This window comes from Callithrix jacchus, chromosome 20 (genome assembly GCF_049354715.1).
Source record: "Callithrix jacchus isolate 240 chromosome 20, calJac240_pri, whole genome shotgun sequence".
NCBI lineage: Eukaryota > Metazoa > Chordata > Mammalia > Primates > Cebidae > Callithrix > Callithrix jacchus.
The window spans coordinates 7,841,178-7,865,184 of NC_133521.1; the positions used below are offsets into that span (position 1 = coordinate 7,841,178).

The 24,007-nt window shown below is 44.1% G+C and overlaps 1 protein-coding gene and 3 pseudogenes across 6 annotated transcripts in view; 3 read left to right on the forward strand and 1 right to left on the reverse strand.

The window, feature by feature from the left end:
• The first annotated feature begins 23 nt into the window (after positions 1–23).
• On the forward strand, positions 24–614 carry LOC144580538 (ribosomal biogenesis factor pseudogene; annotated as a pseudogene).
• Positions 615–3,437: 2,823 nt separating this feature from the next.
• On the forward strand, positions 3,438–7,639 carry LOC100412809 (regulation of nuclear pre-mRNA domain-containing protein 1A pseudogene; annotated as a pseudogene). The gene has a single exon (XR_013530527.1). The product of XR_013530527.1 is annotated as a regulation of nuclear pre-mRNA domain-containing protein 1A pseudogene (transcript).
• Positions 7,640–14,300: 6,661 nt separating this feature from the next.
• On the reverse strand, positions 14,301–15,429 carry LOC100413162 (actin, cytoplasmic type 8-like; annotated as a pseudogene).
• Positions 15,430–22,240: 6,811 nt separating this feature from the next.
• The window catches only part of HEATR3 (HEAT repeat containing 3), a 42,462-nt gene continuing 40,695 nt past the window's right edge, over positions 22,241–24,007 (forward strand). For 2 of the 5 annotated variants that reach the window (XM_008985843.5, XM_078357784.1), the window contains exons 1-2: positions 22,241–22,525; positions 22,627–22,799. In XM_008985843.5, coding sequence (XP_008984091.1) covers positions 22,388–22,525; positions 22,627–22,799 — 311 coding nt within the window. In that variant the 5' untranslated portion in view covers positions 22,241–22,387. Of the gene's footprint in view, positions 22,560–22,626; positions 22,800–24,007 lie in introns of those variants that run through there. The other 3 variants (XM_017967005.4, XM_078357785.1, XM_017967002.4) reach the window with 3 other exon arrangements.

A 24,007-nucleotide genomic window follows, 5' to 3' on the forward strand; every position in this document is an offset into this window, starting at 1 on the left:
ACCTGTAGTCCCAGCTACTCGGGAGGCTGAGGCAGGAGAATTGCTTGAACCCAGAAGGTGGAGGTTGCGGTGAGCCGAGATCGTGCCATTGCACTCCAGTCTGGGTAACAACAGTGAAACTGTGTCTCAAAAAAAAAAGAAGCTGCACGCAAATGTTGAATTCCTAACAATGGCCAAAAACAAATTGAGAGGGCCGAAGTCCGGGAATGTATTTCACATAGCCAGCTAAAAAACTTTAAGGCTAAAAACAAAACAAAACCAGTTACCACTAATCTTAAGAAGATAAACATTATGAAGAAAAAATTAACAGAGTAAATAAAGCTTTTGTAGATGTACAAAAGGAACTTGCACATTTCTCAAAAGGCCTTTCACTTGAACCGCTGCAGAAAGTCCTGATTCCTCAGCAGCATCATGAAAGCAACCCAGTTAATGTGGACGAAGCTACAAAATTGATGGCTCAGTTGTAAAACAGTAGTGATTCCCCCCCACAAAGACCAATAAATTAAATGTTTTATACAAAAAAAAAGTTTCCTTTGCCAGGTCCCATCCCCAGTTCCTGGCTCCAGGAAACTACTGTCCTGCTTCTATCACGGTAGATTTGTCTTTTCGAGAGTTTCACGCAAATGACACTGTAGTGTGATCATGCAGTGCAATAATCCTGCCTCCGGCTTCTTTTGTTCAACATGTTTTTGATTTTTTTTTTTTGTCAACATGCTTTTGAGAGTTTGTCTATGTTAACACACATGTTGGCAATTTGTTCCTTTCTTTGTTTATCCATTTATGAGTTGATGGGCATTTAGGTTGTTTTCAGTTTGCGACTATGATTCATAAAGGTTCTATGAATAAAAAAATAAAATAAATTTGAAAAAACAAAGAAAAAAGATAAATAAAAAATAAATAAATAAATAATAAAAAAGGTTCTATGAATAATCATGTACAAGTCTGCATAGATTCATTCACTTTCCTTGGGAATACCATGTAGTGGAATTGCTGGTCATGAGCTGCCTATGTATGCAGCTTTATTAAAAATAGCCAAACTGGCCAGGGGCAGTGGCTCATGCCTGTAATCCAGAACTTTGGGATACCAAGGCAGGAGCTCGCCTGAAGTTAGGAGTTCCAGACCAGCCTGGCCAACATGGTGAAACCCCATCTCTACTAAAAATACAACAATTAGCTGGGCATGGTGACAGGTGCCTCTAATCCCAGCTACTCTGGAGGCTGAGGCAAGAGAATCACTTGAGCCCGAGAGCCAGAGGTTGCAGTGAGCCGAGATCATGCCACTACACTTCAGGTTGGGCTACAGAGTGAGATTCAGTCTCAGAAAAAAAGAAAATTTACTTTAAAAAATCACCAAATTATTTTGTCAAGTGACTGCAGCATATCATGTTCCTACCATCAGTGTTTAAGGCTCTGGTAGCCATAAACCCATTAAAATGGCTCAAACGAGAAAGACTGACAATTCTGCACTGACAAAGATATTGAACAACTGGGTTTGTTGACCTCTTTCATATTTAATTTTTTTTTTTTTTTTGTTTCAATAGAGACAGGGTCTCATTATGTTGTCCAGGCTGGTCTTGAACTCCTAAGCTTAAACAATCCACCAACCTCAGTCTCCTAAAGTGCTAGAATTGCAGGTGCAAGCGACCATGCCCAGCCGTTTTGTTGACTTTTAGGTAAACAGAATGTCCTTGGCCAGATGCAGTGGCTCATGCCTGTAATCCTAGCCCTTTGGGAGCTGAAGCGGGAGAATCAGTTGAGGCCAGGAGTTCGAGACCACCCTGGGCAACACAGAGAGACTTCATCTCTACAAAATAATTTTAAAAACATTAGCTAGGCATAGTGGTGTGCACCTGTAGTCCCAGCTACTAAACAGGCTATGATGGGATGCTTGCTTGGGCGCAGGAGTTCGAGGCTGCCATGAGTATGATGGTGCCACTGCTCTCCAGCCTGGGCGGCTGAGAGACCTTATTTCAAAAACAAACAGAAAAAGGATATCCTTCAAATGTTTCTTAGCACACTGGAGCAAAAGAAGTTAATGCCTGTTGTGATCACAACCATTTAAGGCATGTCACTTTCCAAAGTTGGAATGAGTTAGATGAGATTTAGGGTAATGCGAATTAAGATTAAATCCTACCAAGCAGAGTGGTGGTAGGGCGTAGAGGGTGGGGCAAGGGGGCGAGGCTTCAGAGAGCAACGAAACCGGTAGGGTGGGGCAGGGCGAGGCGGCTCACGCCGGTAACCCCAGCACTTTGGGAGGCCGAGGCCGGTGGATCGCCTGAGGTCAAAAGTTGGGAGACCAGCGTGGCCAATATGGTGAAACCATGTCTCTACTAAAAATGCAAAAATTAGCCAGGCGTAGTTGCGCATGTCTGTAGACCCAGCTACTTGAGAGGCTGAGGCAAAAGAATCTCTCGAATCTGGGAGGCGGAGGTTGCAGTGAGCCTAGATTGCCACTGCACTCCGGCCTGGACGACAAGAGTGAAACTCCGAGAAGGAAGGGAAGAAGGGAAGGGAGGAAGAGGAAGACAGGAAGGGAGGAAGGGCGGGAGGGGGAGGGAGAAGGGGGGGAGGGAGAAGGGGGAGGGAGAAGGGGGAGGGAGGGGGGAGGGAGGGGGGAGGGAGGGGGGAGGGAGGGGGGAGGGAGGGGGGAGGGGAGAGGGAGGAAAACTCTCCTCCATCACCCTAGTGGAACAGTGTGAATGTGGGGTGGGAGGGATGTCAGCCTTCTATGAGACAGCACTGGAGAAGGAGCTGTAGGCGTTGAGCAGCAACTCACAGCAGAGCATGCGGACCTGGCCCCTGTGGCTCTATTTCACCACAGCAAGCACCCAGGGCCCGTAGTCACTGCGTGGTAGCTGGAGCTGCAGAGAGCAAAGCCAAACAGGAGGCTTACTTTTCTCACCTTGCCAGTGAGACCACACTGGGTAATATGGTGAAACCTTGTCTCTACTAAATACAAAGCAAGAGGAGGGGGTTGGAGCTTCCGAAAGATTTGCACCGGTTATGGCGGAAGCTTTTAAGCATGTTTCAAGTGAAACTGATGAGAGTTGTAAGAAGCACTTTGGCAGAGCGTTGTCTATTTGGAAAGAAAGGTCTGTTTATGCAAATGATGTTTGCAGAGGCCAGGTTCATGCCTGTAATCTCAGCACTTTGGGAGGCTAAAGGGAGAGGATCATCACTTGAACTCAGAGGTTTGAGACCAGCCTAGGCAACATAGCTAGACTCTGTCTCAAAAAAAAAGTCAGCTGGGCATGGTGGTATTCTCCTGTGGTCCCAGCTATTTGGGAGGCCGAAGTAGGAGGATCGCTTGGCCCCAGGAGATTGAGGCTTCATTGAGCCAGGATCGTGCCACTGCACTCCAGCCTGGGCAACAGAGCAGGACCCTTTCTCAAAAAAACCATAACAAGCAAACAAACAAGAAACAATGAAATAATGTATTAGAACAACTTAAACAAGCTCTGTGTGGCGATTAGACGCCTAGGAAGTAAATTTATAAATAGGTAAAGATGAATGAAAATAAAAACTGTTCATTTCTGACATCTGCAAGTGAGCAGTGAGCCACCACCACAGACTATAAATCTTGTAGAACATTACAAAATCTAGAAAATGCAGCCTTGAGTGATACAGCAGTTCACTAGAGGATCAGTTTTTTGCCTGCTGTGGTCCAAGAAGTATCCCTACTAGATAAACAAGCAGATAAGAACCCGGAGAAAGGCTTTCTAAAATGATGGACACGTGAATGTTGCCAGCAGATTACAATGGCAGAATGGCAGCAGAAATATAGATGAGAGGAAGCAACTCACTCAAATGTTAGCAGATTTTCTTCACTGTCCAATGGAAGCCCTTGCAGAGAAAGCATAAATTGGAAGAATATAAGTGCCAGTGAGCCAGAGTTTCCCTGGTGTGCAAAGAATTCAGGTCCCGGATCCAGAGCCTGCCAGACTAATCTCGATTACCCAATGTCACTGGCAGCCACACGCACTTGCTGTTTGCAGAAACATCTGCAGTGAAGATTAATGGACCAGCCTTTTTCCGATCCCAAGACTCCAAGAAATGGACACAGGTGGATAGTCCTGTAGTGGCATTTTTGCGTATTGTTGAGAGAGAAACACTAGCAAAAGAAATGACAATTCATGATAATTGTTTAAAATGTTGGTTTGTTTATTATTTCCTTGGTAAGTTAGTATGAATTAGTTTTTTGAGGGGTGGGGTTTTGAGACAGTTTCTTGTTCTGTCATCTAGGCTGGAGTGCAGTGGAATGCCCCTGACCTATGACTTAGTTTAAACAAAGTAATGGGCTGGGCCTGTAATCCCAGCACTTTGAGAGGCCGAAATGGGCAGATCACTTGAGGTCAGGAGTTCAAGATCAGCCTGGGCAACATGGTGAAACCTCATCTCTACTGAAAGTTTCATGTTTCTATTTCTTCATGTATTTTCAATTGCTTTTCTTTATTTTCTTCAGTGTCTAATCACTGTATACTATGTAATTCTTAAAGGGAAAGAACCACTCAGGAGTTGGTTGAGACTTTATTTTGGTATAGTTAGTACTAGCTTGTAGATGAAACTAAATGTTCCAACATTATCTTACAGTTGGAACAAAGATTATCCCTTTTCTCTTCAATCCAGTTAGGACTGGATTGAAGATGAAACAAAGATTATCCCCAAACAAAATATGGATTCCGTGCCTTTCCATGCCTTTGATTCCATATTCCCTAGATTGGTCAGGTAACGTTAAACATGGATGTCATTAGCCAGGCATGGCGGCATGCACCTGTAGTTCCAGCTACTGGAGAGTTTGAGGCCGGAGAATCGCTTGAGCCCAGGAGACAAAGGTTGCAGTGAGCTAAGATTGTACCACTGCACCCCCAGCCTGGGCGACAGAGTGAGACTCTGCCTCAAAAAAAAAAAAAAATTCTACCAAGTATATGTGGCTTGTTGTTGCAACCTAGTTTTTGTTGTTGTTTGTTTTGCTTTTTTTACAGTGTTCTTCTTGGCTAAACAGCCAGCAAAGCAGGCAATAGACTTCAAGGGTAAAGATGTAAATATTCTACAATGCAAAATTGATCTGGCTCAAGCAATGCTCACTCACTATTGGCTTTCTCCAAAAAAAAAAAACAAAAAACTTTTACTTTTGTATTTTTATTTTACTTTTTTAGAGATGGCATCTCTGTTGCCCAGGTTGAAGTGGAGTGGCACAATCATAGCTCTCTGCAGCCTTAAAATCCTGGGTTCAACACATGCACACAGGGAGAGGAACATCACACACGGGGGCCTGTTGGGGGGTAGGGTGCTAGGGGAGGGATAGCTGGGGGGTGAGGGACGGGGAGGGATAGCATTAGGAGAAATACCTCATGTAGATGATGGAGTCATGGATGCAGCAAACCACCATGGCACGTGTATACCTATGAGACAAACCTGCACGCTCTGCACATGTACCCCAGAACTTATAATAATAATAACAACAGTATAATAACAATAAGAACAGTATAATAATAATGAGAGAGAGAGAACAAAAAAAGAAATCCTGGGTTCAAGTAATCCCCCTGCTTTAGTCTCCTGAGTACCTGGGACTACAAGTGTGCACTACCACACTGTCTGGTTTTTTTTCTTTTTTTGCATAGAGAGAGGGTCTTGCCATATTACCCAGGCTGGTCTCAAACTCTTGGCTTCAAATGATCCTTCCACTTGACCTCCCAGAGTGCTGGGATTACAGGCATGAGTCACTGCACGGCCAAAACTCTTTTTAAATATTAGTTCTCTAATTGAAAAAAACATTTAACCTCTTAATAAATACTTGAAATAAATACCCAAAAGGCTATATCAGCCAAGCGTGGTGGCTCACACCTGTAAGCCCAATTACTTCGGGAGGTTGAGGCAGGTGGATCACTTGAGGTCGGGAGTTTGAGACCAGCTTGACCAACATGGAGAAACCCCATCTCTACTAAAAATACAAAATTAGCTGGGCATTGTGGCGCATGCCTGTAATCCCACCTACTTGGGAGGCTGAGGCAGGAGAATCACCTGAACCCGGGAGGTAGAGGTTGCGGTGAGCTGAGACCTTGCTGCACTCCAGCCTGGGCAACAAGAGTGAAACTCCATCTCAAAAAAAAGAAAAAAGAAAAAAAAGAAAGAAAAGAAAAGCTATATCAGCAGTTGGTTAATGTTTTGTCCCTTTTGCCATTGGTTAAATCAGTGAAATGAACCTGTAAGTCTGAATGCTTTATAGAGAGGTTATCTATTCCTTTTGCAAGTATAATGTGGCATCAACAGACATGATTCTTTAGAGTTTGCCTAACTGCATGTTTTATCACATCTGACACAGATTCTCTAAGTAATCAATTGCAATCTTTCTATTTATTTATTCACGATACATAAAATGAGCCATCTGTTACTTTTTGTTTTTGAGACACAGTCTCACTCTCTCGCCCAGGCTGGAGTGCAGTGGCATGATCTCGGCTCACTGCAACCTCTGCCTCCCAGGATCAAGTGATTCTCCTACCTCAGCCTCCTGAGTAGCTAGAATTACAGGTGCTCACCATCACACCCATCTAATTTTTTTTTTGTATTTTTAGTAGAGACGAAGTTTTACCATGCCCAGTTATTCCATCAGTTACTTTTACAATTTTAAAAATTCCTTATTTCCAGGATGGGTGTGGTGGTTCACGCTTATAATCCCAGCACTTTAAGAGGCCAAGGTGCGAGGATCACTTGAGCCCAGGAGTTTGAGACCAGCCTGGGCAACATGGCAACACCCGGTCTCTACCAAAAATATAAAAATTAGCCAGAGAATCGCTTGAACCTGAGATGGAGGTTGCGGTGAGCTGAGATCACACCATTGCACTCCAGCCTAGGCAACAACAGTGAAACTCCATCGCAAAACAAACAAACAAAATAAATAAATAAAAATAAAAAATAAAATCTTACCTCCACTGTTACTTGAAAATTTGATAGATCCTGACTTTGATGTAGCATGGAAGGCAATGCAAAAACAAAAGTACGTAATCACTGTTAAATAGTTACTTATTTAAAAACTGAAGTGATATCAGCCCATTGATCAGTTAAAGTCAATAAAACAAGTACAAAAATAGAGTACCCTTTAGAGGAATCAAGGCTTGCCTTGGCATAGTTAAAGCCAGATGAGAATGCAAACAGCCAAAGCAATACACAAAGAACAAAATTTGGAGGTATCTACCTGAGTTCAAAAGATTCTATGAGGCTATAATAACCAAAACAGCATGTTATTGGTATAAAAACAGGCACACAGACCAATTGAACAGAATAGAGAATTCAGATATAAATCCGCATGTATATAGCCAACTGCTTTTTTTTTTTCTGTGTGAAATCTGCCGCAAATGGCCAACTGATTTTTGACAAAGGAGACAAGAACATACACTGGTGAAAGGACACTCTCAAAAAACAGTGCTGGGAAATCTGGATATCCATATGCAGAAAAATGAATCCAGACTCCTCTCTCAACACATACAAAAATCAACTACAAATGAATTAAAGGCTTAAATGTAAGACCTGAAACTATAAAACTACTAGAGGAAAGCACAGTGCAAATACTCCAGGACATTGGTCTAGGCAAAGATTTTATGCCTAAGACTTCAAAAGCACAGGCAACAAAAACAAAAACAAACAAAGAGACTATATTAAACTAAAAAGAAAAGGAAACAGTCAACAGAGTGAAGAGACAACATGTAGAATGTGAGAAATTATTTGCAAACCATTCATCCAACAACGGACTAATATCCAGAGTAAATAAAAAACTCAAGCAACTCAACAGTAAAAAAAAATCCCATTAAAAAGTGGGCAAAGGCCTACTTTTTTTTCATAATCTCTTTATTGAGATGTGGTTTCACCATGTCAGTCAGACTGGTCTCGAACTGCTGACCTCAGGTAATCCACCTGCCTCGGCCTCCCAAAGTGCTGGGATTACAGGTGTGAGCCACCAGGCTCGGCAGGCCCACTTTTTAGTGAAACCCCATCTCTACTAAAACTACAAAAAAAAATTATCTGGGCACGGTGGCATGCACCTGTAGTCCTAGCTACTCTGGAGGCCGAGGCAGGAGAATCAATCGTTTGAACCCAGGAGACAGAAGTTGCAGCAAGATCGTGCCACTGCAGTCCAGCCTGGGCACCAGAGGGAGACTCTGTCTCCAGGGAAAAAAGAAAAAGTGGGCAGGCAAAGAACACATAAATAGGCACATCTCAAACGAAGACACACAGATAGCCAACAGGTGTATGATAGCCAACATCACTAATCATCAGGGAAATGTAAATCAAAACCACAATGAGCTGTCATCTCACTCCAGTTAGAATGGCTATTATCAAAACAATAAAAAAAATATTGGTGGGAATGAAAATTATGACAGCCATTACGAAAAACAGCGTGAAGTTTCCTCAAAAAACTGCAAACAGAACTACTCTACAATCCAGCAATTCCACCACTGGGTGTTTACCCAAAGGAAAGGAAATCAGTATATCAAAGATATACCTGCCCGCCCCCGTCATGTTTATTGCAGCACTATTCACAATAGCAAAGTTATAGAATCAACCAAAGTATTCATCAGTCAATGAGTGGATAAAGAAAATGTGGTATATATGCACAAGGGAATACTATTCCGCCACAAAAAAAGAATAAAATCCTATCACAGCAACAAGGATGGAATTGGAGGTCATTATTTTAAGTGAGATAAGCCAGGCACAGAAAGACAAATGTTGCATGTTCTCATTCACATATGGAAGCTAAAAAAGTTGCTCTCATGGAAATAGAGAGTAGAATGATGGTTATCAGGGCTGGAAGGAAATGGTAGAGAGAGCTTGGTTAATGAGTGCAAACACACAGTCAGATAGAATAAGTTCTAGTGTCCGGTATCACAATAGGGTAACTGTAATTAACAACAACTTATGGTATATTTCAATAGCTAGAAGGAGAATATTGAATGCTCCCAACACAATGAGATAATAAATGTTTGAGATGAACATGCTAATTATCATGATCTGAGCACTACACATTATACATATTGAAACATCACTATGCACCCAATGAATATACATAATTATTGCTTGTCAATATAAAAAAGAAAATTTAAAACAAAACAAATATTTTAAAAAGCTAGAAGAGAAGATTTTAAATGTTCCCAACACAAAGAAATGGTGAATGTTCGAGGTGATGGATATGCTAATTACCCCAATTTGATGATTACATTGTATGTATTTTATGTATCAAAGTATCACATCTACCCCATAAATATGTACAGTTATTGGATTGCTTCAGGCCAGGAGTTCAAGACCAGCCTGGGCAATAAAGTGAGACCCTGTCTCTACAAAAAAAACCAAAACCTTAGCCAAGCGTGATGGTGCACACCTGTGTGCGGTCCCAGCTATATGGGAGGCTGAAGCAGGAGGATCACTTGAACCCAGGAAGTTGAGGCTGCAGTGAGCCATGTTTGCACCACTGCACTCTGACCTAGTCAAGTGAGACCCTGTCTCAAAAAAAAAAAAAAAAATTGCCCTAGCATGGTGTTGTAGGCCTATATAGCAAGGGGATTACTTGATTCCAGGAGATCAAGGCTGCAATAAGCTGTGATCACAGCACTGTACTCCAGCCTGGGTGAAAGAGTGATACCCTGTGTTTCTTTTTTTGAGTCAGAGTCTCACTTTGTCACCCAGGTTGGAGTGCAATGGCTCAATCTCGGCTCACTCCAATGTCCACCTCCTGAGTTCAAGTGATTCTCCTGCCTCAGCCTCCCGAATAGCTGGGACTACAGGCAACTGCCACCACACCCGGCTAATTTTTTTTTTTTTTTTTGTAGAGATGGGGTTTTCACTGTGTTAGCCAGGATGGTCTAGATCTCCTGACCTCGTAATCTACCCATCTTGGCCTCCCAAAATGCTGGGATTACAAGCACGAGCCACCAGGCCTGGTGTCTTAAAAAAAAAAAAAAAAAAAAGTTATACAAATGTAAGATCTTTGTACTACATGAAACACTTGTGCTACAACTAACCTAGTGTCCAGATACCAAATGAGTCTTCTGAGAGCCAAAGGTAGCCACTGGCGGGTCATAGGTGGACATGTGGGATCTAGAAAAGGATGGGGACTGTGTGGAGGAGGCAAGAATTATATTGTATTTCTTTTAAAAAATATTTCCTGGTTAAAAAATTATGTAGATACTGTTCATTTAAAAATTATGTAAATATCTGCTCATTTTAGAAAACCCAGAAAATACAAACAGGGCAATAATAAGACTTTAAAAAATATCTGGCCGGACACTGTGGCTCATGCCTGTAATCCCAGTGCTTTGGGAGGTCAAAGCGGGTGGATACCTGAGGTCAGGAGTTCAAGACAAGCCTGGCCAACATGGTGAAAACACATCTCTACTAAAAATACAAAAAAATCATGTATGATTGGCATGGTGGTGGGCTCCTGTAATCACAGCTACTCAGGAGGCTGAGGCAGAATTGCTTGAACCCGGAAGGTGGAGGTTGCAATGAGCTAAGGTCACACCATCGCACTGCAGCCTGGACAATAAGAATAAAACTGCATCTGAAAAAAATATATACATATATATAATACATATTATATAAAATATATACATATATATAATACATATTATATAAAATATATACATATATATAATACATATTATATAAAATATATACATATATATAATACATATTATATAAAATATATACATATATAATACATATTATATAAAATATATACATATATAATACATATTATATAAAATATATGCATATATATAATACATATTATATAAAATATATACATATAATACATATTATATAAAATATATACATATATAATACATATTATATAAAATATATACATATATATAATACATATTATATAAAATATAAAATATAACTCCTTTAATTCTGCCCAGAGATAAACACAGGAGACTTTTTGGTATATACACTTTGTTTTTCTTGTTCCATTTTTACAAATGTGAAAGGTTCAGGTATATATACTTTCATGAGTTTTTCTCTGTGCTGTGTGTATTTCCAAAGTGTGATTATGCTATTTATTCTGCTTTGTAACCTGCCTTTTGACTTCATAGTGCCTGGTGAACACCTTTCTTTCCCTGTGAATAAACAGTATCAAAGGATGGTTTTCAAGTTAAAATTTTGACCTTCATATACACACAGGGTGAGCATGTATGCGTTCTTTAATGAAGGAACCAGGAGGATGGTAAAACTGGTTCAACAGAGAAACAGAAATTTATATAGTCAGTGAGGAAAAATGTATTTAAATGGGATTTCTAGGTTAGATATGAGACTGGTTAATATTCTACAGGCAACAAAATTCTATTCTTGGGGTTATCTTTTTCTGCTGGACAGAAATAATTTGCATCTCAACTGGACAAAATCAAAGTCATTTGCAATTTATTAATATACAAATTCACATTTAATTTCATAGAGTCTAGGCCCCTAAGTAAATAGTCAGTCAAACAAAAGCATATATTTCTCTAGAGCAATGATGTTCAACCAAAGGTAATTTTGCCTCCCAGAGGACATTTGGCAATGGCCAAAGACATATTTGGTGGTCACTGTTGGGGAGTGTTAGTGGCATCTGGTGGGTAGAGGCCAGGGGTGCTGTTAAACATCATACAATGCATGGGACAGCCTCCACAACAAAGAATTATCCAGCCCAGACTGGCGACCTCCACAACAGAGAATTATCCAGCCTACACTGTCAGTGGTCCCCACCTCTACCTATTAGATGCTAGTAGTGCCCCCATAGTTGTGACAAACCAAAATGTCTCTAGACATTTTCAAATGTCCCACAGGGAGGCAAAATTGTTCCCAGGTCAGAGCACTGCTTTAGAGTTGCACTTTACAAATGCATCCTCTAGTCATGTGTAGCTATTTATTTTTATTTTTTATTTCATTTTTATTTATTTACTTTTTAGTGTCATAATGTTAATGAACACCAGGGGTTCAGCCTAGGTCCTGTTGCTTGACATGCAGAAAGCCAATCACTGAGACAACAAGTATTGCAGGGAAGAAGTCTTTCTTCAGGTGACATCAGTGGGAGAGACAGGATATAAACCTCAAATCCATTCCTCCTCCCTGACTAAAGTTAGGTGTTTACACATCAGGGGAGCATAACAGGAGGAGCAAGAAAGAGGAGTTGGTCAACAGGCAGCAGGGGCATCCACAGAATAAATGTACATTTCTCAAGCTTCAGTTCTATGGACATCTGGCTTGTTGGAAAATTGGGCAGGTAATGTTGTGAACTGAATGCGAGCCTGGGAATCTCATCCAGCGAGAGGGTCCCAAACCTGGAAGAGACCATGCGTGGAAAAAAAGGAGAAAGAAAAGAGCAGGGTCTGGAGGACCGGCTGGGCTATGCCCAAGCAGCAATTTTATTTGTGCAGTAGGTTCCATTATATACTTTTCTACTTAATGTTGTTTACATCAGATCAAAGCATTTCTCAAATAACAAAAGAAACAGAAAACAATTCTGGGGAACTAGGAAAAGGAGCAGATACTGAAGTTAAGTCACAAGGTAAGGTAGTTATGCCCAGTAAGTAAGTTACGCCCAGTAAATACTTAACAATGTAAATACTGAAGTGAATATTTTACAACTAATGTAGCAAGGATCCAAAAATGAACACAATGAAGCAATAAACCATAAGGAACCGAAAATGGATACAATGCCTCCCAAGTCCTCACATCCATAAAGTAATGTCTGTTAATTATTTTGAATAGCATAGTCCCTCTCTCAGTTCCTGCTTTCCCTCAGCTTGACTACCCCAACCGGGGATCTGTGTCTGGGCTCAAGCTTACCATATGGCGAGGCCCATTTCCTAGGGGCCTCACACTGGAGCGTTCCTCACAGTTGTCCCTCAAGGTAACAACAAAAAAATGTTTTTAATTAACTGAAATTGAAGATTAGTTCCTCAAAGTAACCTTATTTCAAGCATTCAATAGCCAATTGTGGGCCAAGTGCAGTAGCTCACATCTATAATTCCAGCACTTTCAGAGGTCAGATCAAGAGGATTTCATGAGGGCAAAAGTTTAAGAGCAGCTTGGGCAACAGGGTGAGAGACCCCATTTTTACAAGAAAATGAAAATAGAAAAATAAAACAACAACAGCAAAATAGCCATGTCGGGCTAGGAGTTACTCTACTGGTCAAGGGAGGCAGAGAACATTTTCCTCCCTTTGAAAATTTCTGCTTCATGGTACTGCCTTAGAGAAATAATCATTTCATGGGTCTGTTAGACATTGGGACAATATGATATGGAAAACATATGCAGGCTGGGCGCAGTGGCTCATGCCTGTAATCTCAGCACTTTGGGAGGCTAAGGCATGCGGATCACTTGAAATCAGGAGTTAGAGACCAGTCAAGGCAACACATGAAACCCCATCTCTACAAAAAAAAGATACAAAAATTAGCCAGGCATGGTGGTGGGCACCTATAGTACTAGCTACTAGGGAGGCTGACATGGGAGGATAGCTAGAGCCCAAGAGGTAGAGATGGCAATAAGCCAAGATCACACCACTGCATTCCAGTCTGGGCAACAGGGTAAGACTCTGTTTTTTTTTTTTTAAAAAAAAAAAAAAAAAGGAAAAGACTGTGCAGCTATACTTTTTCCTTATTTCCAAATTTTGGATAATTTTTCTTTTTTTTTTTTTTTTCAGCAGCACTTTTATTTTCCTTACTCACCAATGTGTTGTTGGGGCCTAATGTTCTCACATAACAGTAGGAAACCAAACTTTGTTGGCATTTCTGAAGGAATTGAGAATTGCATACAAAAACAACCTTACATAAATTAAAAAGATGAATACATTTACTGGTGTAAATGCAAACTGCTTCCAACTCAAGGCAAGTAACAGCCATGGTGCTCTGGCAGGAAAACATCAGCTAAGAAAGGAAACTGGGTCCTAGGGCTTGGACCTGCTAACCCTGACAGACCAGCAGGACAGAAACACTGGTTCAGGAGCCCTTGCAGCCTCTCGAGAAATCCCAGCACACTCAGCCCTGACACATTAACACCCTGCACAGATCAGAGACTGCTGGCCACACAGACCCACAAGCCATGGACTTGTCTTCCACAGGCACCTTCTCACCTCAGTCACGAAGCGACCAAGCCACATGTACTAAGGTTTGAAATCAAAGGTATGTACGAACGGGAACAGTTAACTTGCATATAAGATCAAAATCATCAATAAACTCTATAATCCAGTGCTGATATCAGATACAAGCTTCAAGGATGAATTTCTTTTTGAAGGTTTATTCAAGTTTCATGAAGCTAGTATGGGGTATATGCATTTGCTAGGGGGAAATTTATTCTTCTGAATTAACTCATGCAGCAAATGCTAGGCATCTGCTCACAGTCCATTTAGAATTTGCGGTGGACGGTGGAAGGGCTCGACCCTTTGTGCTCCTGCCTGCTAATCTGCTGGAAGGTGGACAAAGAGGCCAGGATGGAGCCACCAATCCACACCGTGTACTTCTGCTCAGGGGGTGTGATGATCATGATCTTCATGGTGCTGGACGCCAGGGTGGTGATCTACATGCTGTCCATGATATCTGGGTATATGCTGGTGCCAGAGGACAGCACCGTCTTGGCCTACAGGTATTTGTAAATGGACATCACACCTCACAATAGAGCTGAAGGTGGTTTTGTGGGTGCTGCACAGTTTCATGCCCAGGAAGGAAGGCTGGAGCATTGCCTCTGGACACCAGACCCACTCATTGCTGAGGGTGATGACCTGCTGTCGGGTGGCTCATAGCTCTTCTCTGGGGACAAGGAGGATACGGTGGTGGCCACCTCCTGCACAAAGTCCAGGGTAATATAGCATGGCTTCTCCTTGAAGTCACCCACAATCTCCCACTCAGCTGTGGGGGTGAAGCTGTAGCCACACTCGGTAAGGATCTTCATGAGGTAGTTGGTCAAGGCAGATGGGCATCATGTGGGTGAACCTGTCTCCAGAGTCCATAACAACACCACTGGTGCACTCAGAGGACTAAAGGGACAGCACAGCGTGGATGGCCACACACATGGCCGGGGTGTTGAAGGTCTCAAACATGATACAAGTCATCTTTTCTCTGCTGGTCTTGGGGTTCAGAGGGGCTTCAGTCAGCAGCACCGGCTGCTCCTCAGGGCCACATATAGCTTGTTGTAGGTGTGGTGCAGATCTTCTTCATGTTGTCACAGTTGATGACCATTCCCTGCTCAATGGAATACTTCAGGGTCAGGATGCTGTACTTGCTCTGGGCCTCATCGCCCACGTAGGAGTCATTCTGGCCCAACCATGCTCACCATTATGACCTGGTGCCCGGGGCGCCCAACGATGGAAGGGAACAGGGCTCGGAGGGCATCGTCCCTAGCAAAGCCAGCTTTGCACCTGCCAGAGCCATTGTGAATGATGAGCGCAGTGATCTCATCTTCCATCGCTATCATGGAGAAGTGGACAGCTGAGCAGCAGAAGGACATGCTGCGCAGGCTGGTGGCAGTGAGCGAGCAATAATTTTTCTTAATAGTACACTCCTATAGGACCTTGGTTAAAGGCAGCATAGGGCTGCAAGGCTAGATAGACTGTAAACACCATGACGTCACGGACTGGGACTTAGTTCTCTCATTATCCCTCGCTCCTGGTGCAGGGACTGATACCTGGCAAGCACTCAATAATAAATAATCTGGCCGGGCACGGTGGCTCATGCCTGTAATCCCAGCATTTTGGGAGGCTGAGGCAGGCAGATCACCTGAGGTCAGGCATTTGAGACCAGCCTGACCAATATGGAAAAACCCCGTCTCTACTGAAAAATGCAAAATTAGCCGGGTGTGTGGCACATGCCTGTAATCCCAGCTACTCGGGAGGCTGAGGCAGGAGAATCACTTGAACCTGGGAAGTAGAGGTTGCAGTGAGCTGAGATCATAATATTGCATTCCAGCCTGTGCAACAAGAGCAAAACTCCATCTCAAATAATAATAATAGAGAACATCTACTAAGTGAAAGAACGGTGTGAAATTCAGTGGGCAGCAGGTCCCTTTGCAGTGACTTCCTTGGGTTGGCTATCAGCAGTTATGCAGTTGTCACTCCTAACTCAGCAAGTTCTGAGGACCAAGTCGGGGATCACCAGCAACAGCGCCTATCCCAGGCTCTGACACCTGCTCAGGAGGCACTCAGGCAATTTTCCTTCCAGAAATAATTTCCTTTCTTTCTTGAAATTATCAGAATGGTTCCCAGCTCTCTAACATTTCAAAAACCCTTACCAAGTCTATGTAAATAAAGAAAACTTCCCTTGTTCATACAGCCTGTTAGTGGCAGAACTGGAACTAGAGGCCGGGTGTCTAATCATCTTGCAGATGACTTTACGTTCTTTCAGCGACATTCCTTGTTGGTGACTACTGAGTCACTCTATGTAGGGCCAGCTGAGACAGAGGACAGTAACCGTGAGGAGGGAGTAGACATGCCAGGGACATTAATTCAGCTAAGTGCCAGGCACTGCTAATTCAGAGGCGAGTGTGGCCAGTTCACGTGCATACTTTTTATTTTTACTTTTGAAATAGGGTCTCACTCCGTCACCCAGGCTGGAGGGCAGTGGTGTAATCACAGCTCTCTGCAACCTTAAACTCCTGGGCTCAAGTGATCCTCCCATTTCAGTCTCCAGAGTAGCTGGGACTACAGGCATGCGCCACAATGCCTGGCTAATTTTTTGTATTCTTTGTAAAGACAGGGTTTTGCCGCAATGTCCAGGCTGGTCTTGAACTCCCAGGCTCAAGAGATCTGCCACCTCTGCTTCCCAAAGTCCTGGAATTAGAGGTGTGAGCCACTGTGCCCGGACCCACATGTATACCTTTGATGACAACTCATGGACAATTACTTTATTTTTTAATTTTTCTTTCTTTTTTTTTATTTTGTTCTTTTTACTTTTTTTTTTTTTTAGGGACAGGTTCTCACTCTATCACCCAGGCTGAGTGCAGTGGCATGATCATAGCTCACTGCAGCCTCCAACTTCTGGGCTCAAGTGATCCTTCTGCCTCAGCCTGCTGAGTAGCTGGGACTACAGGTGTGTACCACCACACCTGATTTCATGAACAACTCTGAGAGGTACAGGGCACATAAAGTACATGGCTGGCCCAAGGATACAGCATGTGCTGGGGCAGTGGGAGAGAGAGGACAGTAGGCCAGGCCCCAGGGGTGGGCCACCTTTCGGGTTTGTATTTCTCATTCTTCCCACGATGAGTCCTTAAAGCTCACAGGAACTGTAAGTGCATCCGAGACCGTGTATACCAGGAGAATGGTGATGATTAACACCAGCATGTGCTGTGGAAGCATGCCCAGCTCTACAGCCCTCCAGGCCTAAGGACAGCAAAGCCCCACGGAGTTTCTGGGAAGACTGAGGAGGCTCCCAGGGCTGGAGATGTGGTGTTGGAGGCACATGGCAGAGTGCTGTGGCCATATCATGTATGTTATGTAAAAGGCTGAACCCGACTGTATAAGAGCATGTGACTTGTCTAAATGTTCTAGAAAATATTGATCTGAGTGTACTGTAGGAAGATTACATCACAAAAATTAGAAGGGGGAAAAACAGGAGTCTAGCAGAGCAGCTCTTTTTTTTTTCTTTTTTCAGTCAGGGTCTCACTTTATGGCCCAGGCTGGGTGTAGTGGTGCAATCATAGCTCACTGCAGTCTTGAAATCCTGGGCTCAAGCGATCTTCCCACCTTAGTCTCCTAAGTAGCTGGGAATACAGGAAAACACCACTGTGCTTGGCTAATTTCTTTTCTTTTTTCTTTTTATAGTAGTGATCTCTCTTTTATGTATATATATATGTGCTTGGCTAATTTCTAAATGTTTTGTAGAGATAGGGTCTCTTGATGTTGTCCACAGGTCTCGAACTTCTGTAGTCAGGTGATCCTCCCATCTTGGCCTCCTAAAGTTCTGGGAATAGTGTCTCTTGATGTTGTCCACAGGTCTCGAACTCCTGTAGTCAGGTGATCCTCCCATCTTGGCCTCCTAAAGTTCTGGGAATAGTGTCTCTTGATGTTGTCCACAGGTCTCGAACTCCTGTAGTCAGGTGATCCTCCCATCTTGGCCTCCTAAAGTTCTGGGAATAGTGTCTCTTGATGTTGTCCACAGGTCTCGAACTTCTGTAGTCAGGTGATCCTCCCATCTTGGCCTCCTAAAGTTCTGGGAATAGTGTCTCTTGATGTTGTCCACAGGTCTTGAACTCCTGTAGTCAGGTGATCCTCCCATCTTGGCCTCCTAAAGTTCTGGGAATACAGGTGAGCCACTGCACCCAGCCTAACTCCTAATTTTTAAAAAAATTTGTCAGACCAATAACTGATGACAAGCTTATTTCCAACTTGTCTCAAGGGAAGAGGCCTCTAAGCAGTCTAATTCAAAAATTCCCTCTTGACAAAGATAATTTGCCGGAAAAAGGGATGGTTAGATAATCATTGCTTCACTGGATTTTAAAAAATGACTGGTGAAGGAAGATTAGACTGGTTAAAGATCACTGGGCTCCTTCCAAGACTGACAGTAGAGTGAGGGAGGCTCCCAGAAGGGCTCTTAAGCTCATTAAATAAAGCTAATCATTCATTTTAGCAGCAATGGTAATTTATCACTGGAAAGAGTAACTAATGATAACAGACCACAAAGTTCTGCTCCAGCTATGGCATTTATATTTACATTTGTTTTTTAAAGACTTTATTTTTTTGAGACAAGGTCTCACCCTGTCACCCAGGATGGAGTGCAGTGGCGTTCTCTCACGTCACTGAAGCCTCCACCTCCCACACTCTAGCGATCCTACCACCTCATTCTCCCAACTGGGACTACAGGCACACACCCTGATAATTTTTTAATTTTTTTGTAGAGATGGGGTCTCACTATGCTGCCCACCCTGGTCTCGAAATCCTGAGCTCAAGCAATCCAACTGCCATGGCCTCCCAAACTGCTGTGATTACAGGCTTGAGCCACTGAGCCTGGCTTTATTTTTTAAAGCAGTTTCAGGTTCATGGAAAAATTGAGAGGGGAGTACAGAGATTTCCCACATACTCCCAGCCCCACATATGCACAGCCTCTCCCATGATGACATCTTCCACCACAGCGATGCATTTGTTACAACTGATGAACCTATGTTGACATGCCATTATCACCCCAAATCCATAGTTTACGTTAGGGTTCAGTCTCAGCGTTACACATTCTGTGCATTTGGAAAAATGTATAATCGCATGTATCCACCATTATTACATCATACAGAGTATTTTCACTGCCCTAGAATTCTTCTGTCCTCATCTAGTTAAGGTGTCTTTTGTTTGTTTGTTTGTTTGTTTGAGACAGAGTCTTGTTCTGTAGCCCAGGCTGGAGTGTGGTGGCATGATCTCAGCTCCCTGCAATCTCCACCTCCTGAGTTCAAGCAATTCTCCTGCCTCAGCCTCCCAAGTAGCTGGGACTACAGGAATGTACCACCATGACTGGCTAATGTTTGTCTTTTTAGTAGAGACAGGGTTTCACCATGTCGGCCAGGCTGGTCTGGACCCCTAACCTCAGGTGATCTGCCCGCCTTGGCCTCCCAAAGTGGTGGGATTACAAGCATGAGCCACGACACCTGGCCTGGGTTTTGAACCACTTTTTTCTTGCTCATATCCACAGTGAAACAGGAGGAATCTGTTTCTATCTCATCTAAATTCTCATCATCTTATTCCATCTAGATTGCATGCCCTGCTCTCTCCTGACTATGTGGTCTCTCCATTCATTCAATAAATTGCATGTCTATCTTGTGCCAGGCTCTAGGCTAGTGCTGGGGACACAGTGATATATGAAAGTGGGTACTGTCTTGTCTTTACAGGTGTTGGTGTTCAGCTGGGGAGAGAGGCAATTGAATAACTGTTCACAAAGAAATTGAAAATTACAACTGTAATTTTGATCTGTGCTTTGAAGCAAAGAAACAGGTTCATGCTGTTTCAGGGGAGACCTGTCCTTGACTACGAAGTCCCTGTCCCTGCCTATGAAGACTGTGTTCACTGATTCATAGGGTAGGGGCTGGGGTTTGTGCAAAGCCCTGAGACCCCATAGACATTGGCTAAAAGAGCAGAATGAAAAGGTGAGGCTAGAGGCTGGGGTGAAACCCTGCAGCCATGCTAAGATTTTTATCTTTATCCTAAGAGAAAGGGAAGCCGCTGAAAAGTTTTTGTTTTGTTGAGACACAGTCTTTACTCTGTCACCCAGGCTGGAGAGCCATGGCATGATCTCAGCTCATTGCAACCTCAGCCTCCCGGGTTCAAGTGATTCTCCTGCCTCAGCCACCCAAGTAGATGGGGTTACAGGCCCGTGGCACCTCCCAGCTATTTTTTATATTTTTAGTGGAGATGGGATTTTGCCATGCTGGCCAGACTGCTCTCAAACTCATGACCTCAGTGATCCATTCGCTGAGCCACCACGCCTGGCAGTCACTGAAAAGTTTTAAGCAAGGAAGTGAATACAATATAAAGAGAAAGGTGGAGGAATATTTTGAGATAACTGTAGCTGCCTAATAGATGGGGGATGAGCAAGGTGGAAATGAAGAGACCAGAAAGCCACATGCTCAAGATAAAAGACAGTAGCCTGGGGTGGGTATGGTAAATCACACCTGTAATCCCAACACTTTGGGAGGCCAAGACGGGTGGATTACCTGAGGTCAGGAGTTCAAGACCAACTGGGCAACATGGTGAAACCCTGTCTCTACTAAAAATACAAAACTTAGCTGGGCATGGTGGCAGGCACCTGTAATTCCAGCTACTCAGGAGGCTGAGGCAAGAATATCGCTTGAACCCGAGAGGCGGAGGTTTCAGTGAGCTGAGATGGTGCCATTGCACTCCAGCCTGGGCAATAAGAGAGAGACTCCATCTCAAAAAACAAGACAAAACAAACAAATCGGTGGCCTAGACTAGGTAGGTGGCAGGCAAATCAATGGCCCGATAAGATATACAGTAAGTAAAACCCACCAACATATATTTAGTGGCTCCAAGGCAGAAGTTGCAGTAAGCCAAGATTGCACCATTGCACTCCAGCCTGGACAACAGAGCAAGACTCTATCTCAAAAAAAAGAAAAACGGAAAGTTGACCCAAAGCTATGGGTATACTGAGTACTCACTAATTACATGTGTAATTATAAAGACTACCTGAGATTCTTCTGTTCTTTTTCCTCTGCTTAGTATTTACCACAATTATAACCAAAGTTATTAATATAATTATATATTCAACAGATCTCTCCCTGGACGGTAAACTCCATAAGGACAGGAAGACAGGACAGAAACCAAACTGCCTTGATTATTGTTTTATTCCAATGCCCAGCGCTGTACCTAGTACTCAACAAATATTTGCAAAAGAATCTCTTTGTTAAACAAAAGTTTCCAAACATTTACATAGTGCTTATTATCTGCCGGTCTTTGTTCTTAGCACCTTAAATAGATTAACACATTTGGTCTTCATAACAACTCCATAAGGTATATGCTATTGATGTCCCTACCTCACCGATGAGGAACCTAAGGCAGGTAGATTAACTTCTTAAGCGATTCTGCTTTATCAAATATAGACATACATTCGTTCCAAAACATTAAGTGGTCTCGATCTATGACAGGAGCTATGGGAGGTGCTGGGGAGACAAAATCACGGTTAATACTTTTTTGTGTACCTACTATATGTCAGGCTTGGTGTCTGGCACTTCATAGAACTTTATGTGTACCTTACAATAACCTTGCAAGTCAGGTATCCTTTTTATAAAAAAAAAAATATTTTACTTTTCAAACATACATCCTCACTGAATGGTATCCTTAATTATATTTATTTATAGTGTGATTGATTGATTGATTGAGACAGGGTCTCACTCTGTCACCCAGGCTGGAGTGCAGTGGCAGGATCAAGGCTCACTGCAGCCTCAAACTCCTGGGCCCAAGTGATCCCCCTATTTCAACCTCCCAAGTAGTTGGGACTACACACACAAGCCACTATACTCAGCTAATTTTTAATTTTGGGGGGAGCGGGGCCGGAGGGCTGGAGTGTTTTCCTATGTTGCCGAGGATGGTCTCGAACTTCTGGCCTCAGGTGATACTCTCGCCTGAGTCAGCGTTACTATTCTAGTCCAGCCTCCTACTTCCTGATATTACCCACAAGACTCCGCCCCTTTGCCGAAGCTGGCCCCGCCCACATCCTCTTCCACGCTTGCGCGCTCCGCGCGCCTGCCTTCGCCCCGCTGTCGACGCGCCGCGCGCCTGCGCACTGGTTCCCCATGTGTTCTCCAGCCGTCAGCCGGCCCAGCTGAGCAGCAGTGGGAAAGTCCTTTGGCAACGGACCTTGTCACCAGCGCGGTAGCCTCCATCACCTGCTGCTGCCCTCCTCTCTCGGTGGTCCGCACAGTGCACGTCGCCATGGGCAAGAGCCGGACGAAGCGCTTCAAGCGACCTCAGTTCTCCCCTACGGGCGACTGTCAGGCCGATGCTGCTGCGGCGGTGAATGGGACCGGAGGCGAGGATGACGACGGGCCGGCGGTGGAACTGCTGGAAAAAGTGAGGCGGGGGCTTCGCAGAGCCGGGTGTCGAGGTGAGGCTGTCCCGCGCGCGTGCGCACTGCGCTCTGCGTGCCTTCTGATGGTTCTTGCTGTCCACAGCTCCAACACCCGAGCGCCGAGGTCCGCGAGTGCGCCTGCGCGGGACTGGCCCGGCTGGTGCAGCAGCGGCCCGCGCTCCCTGGCCTGGCGCGTCGAGACGCGGTGCGCCGCCTCGGGCCGCTGCTGCTGGACCCCAGCCTGGCGGTCAGAGAGACTGCAGCCGGCGCGCTGAGGTGAGCCGGGAAAGGGTCTGGGGCGGTGCCACCGCTAGTCTCCCACGCGCCTGGGCTCCAGGCAGTCGCAGCGGTCAGCCAGCGCTTTCTGTGTGAGAGGCACTGGTGCGATCTGTTTGCAGAGATTGAACCCACTCTCCAGGCTCCGGAGAACGCCAGTATCCCCGGACCACAGGCATCTCATCTGTCTGTCTACCTGGCTGCTTCATCTGCAGCGTCCACCTGCTCAGGCGTTCTGCCTTCACGCCTGGTGCACGTTTTACTGGTTCCAAAAGCCCTCCATAGGGTCCCTTGCTTGGATGAAATTTTCAGTTCATGTGTCAGAAATTGTTCTAGATGCAGGGGATTTTATGCAGCCAAGACTGTTGAGCGAGACAGCCAAGATCCCTGTCTTGGCACAAGTCGTGTTGATGGGGGGCAGACAGGAAGCTAGTAAAAAGGTAACACATGATGTTAAATAGTGAGAATTGCTGTGGGAAAACGAGATGATGAGTTGGGGGTGGAAGTTTGAATTGGGTGCTCTTGAGCCTGGCGTGGTAGCTCACACCTGTAATCCCATTGCTTTGGGAGGCCATGGAAGGAGGATCACTGGAGGCCAGGAGTCCAAGGCCAGCTTGGGCAACATAGCAAGACCCCGTCTGTAGAAAAATTTTTAAACAATTAGGCATGGTGGTGGGTGTCTGTAACCCCAGCTACTCAGGAGGCTAAGGTGGGAGAATTGCTTGAGCCCAGGAGTTTGAGGCTGCAGTAAGCCGTAATCACACCACTGCTCTCCAGCCTGGGTGACAGAGCAAGACCCTGTCTCTTTAAAAAAAAAAAAAGAAAGAAAAAAAAAGGTGCTTTTTAGATGACTTGTGAACTGAGATCTGCAGGGTGAGAGAGCTAGGAGACGTGGAAAAATAGGGGGAAGAGCATTACCCAAAAAGGGAACAGCAGCAGCAAAGAAGCGAAGCAGCAGGTGGTTTGGCATGATTGAAGAGCAGAGAGGGTAGGTGCCTGAGAAGAGCAGGGGTGAGTAATTAAAAAGGTGAGGCCTGAGAGAGGGATGATCTGTAGGATGGTGTAGGGCTGAGGACTTACTTACTCTAAGCCGGAAAGTGGCATATTATATATAACTCACCTTTTCAGAAGGCCACTGTGGTGGCTGTGCAGAGAATGGACTGCAGAGGGGGCAAGAGCAGAAGTTAATACTTGGCAGTTCTTACAGC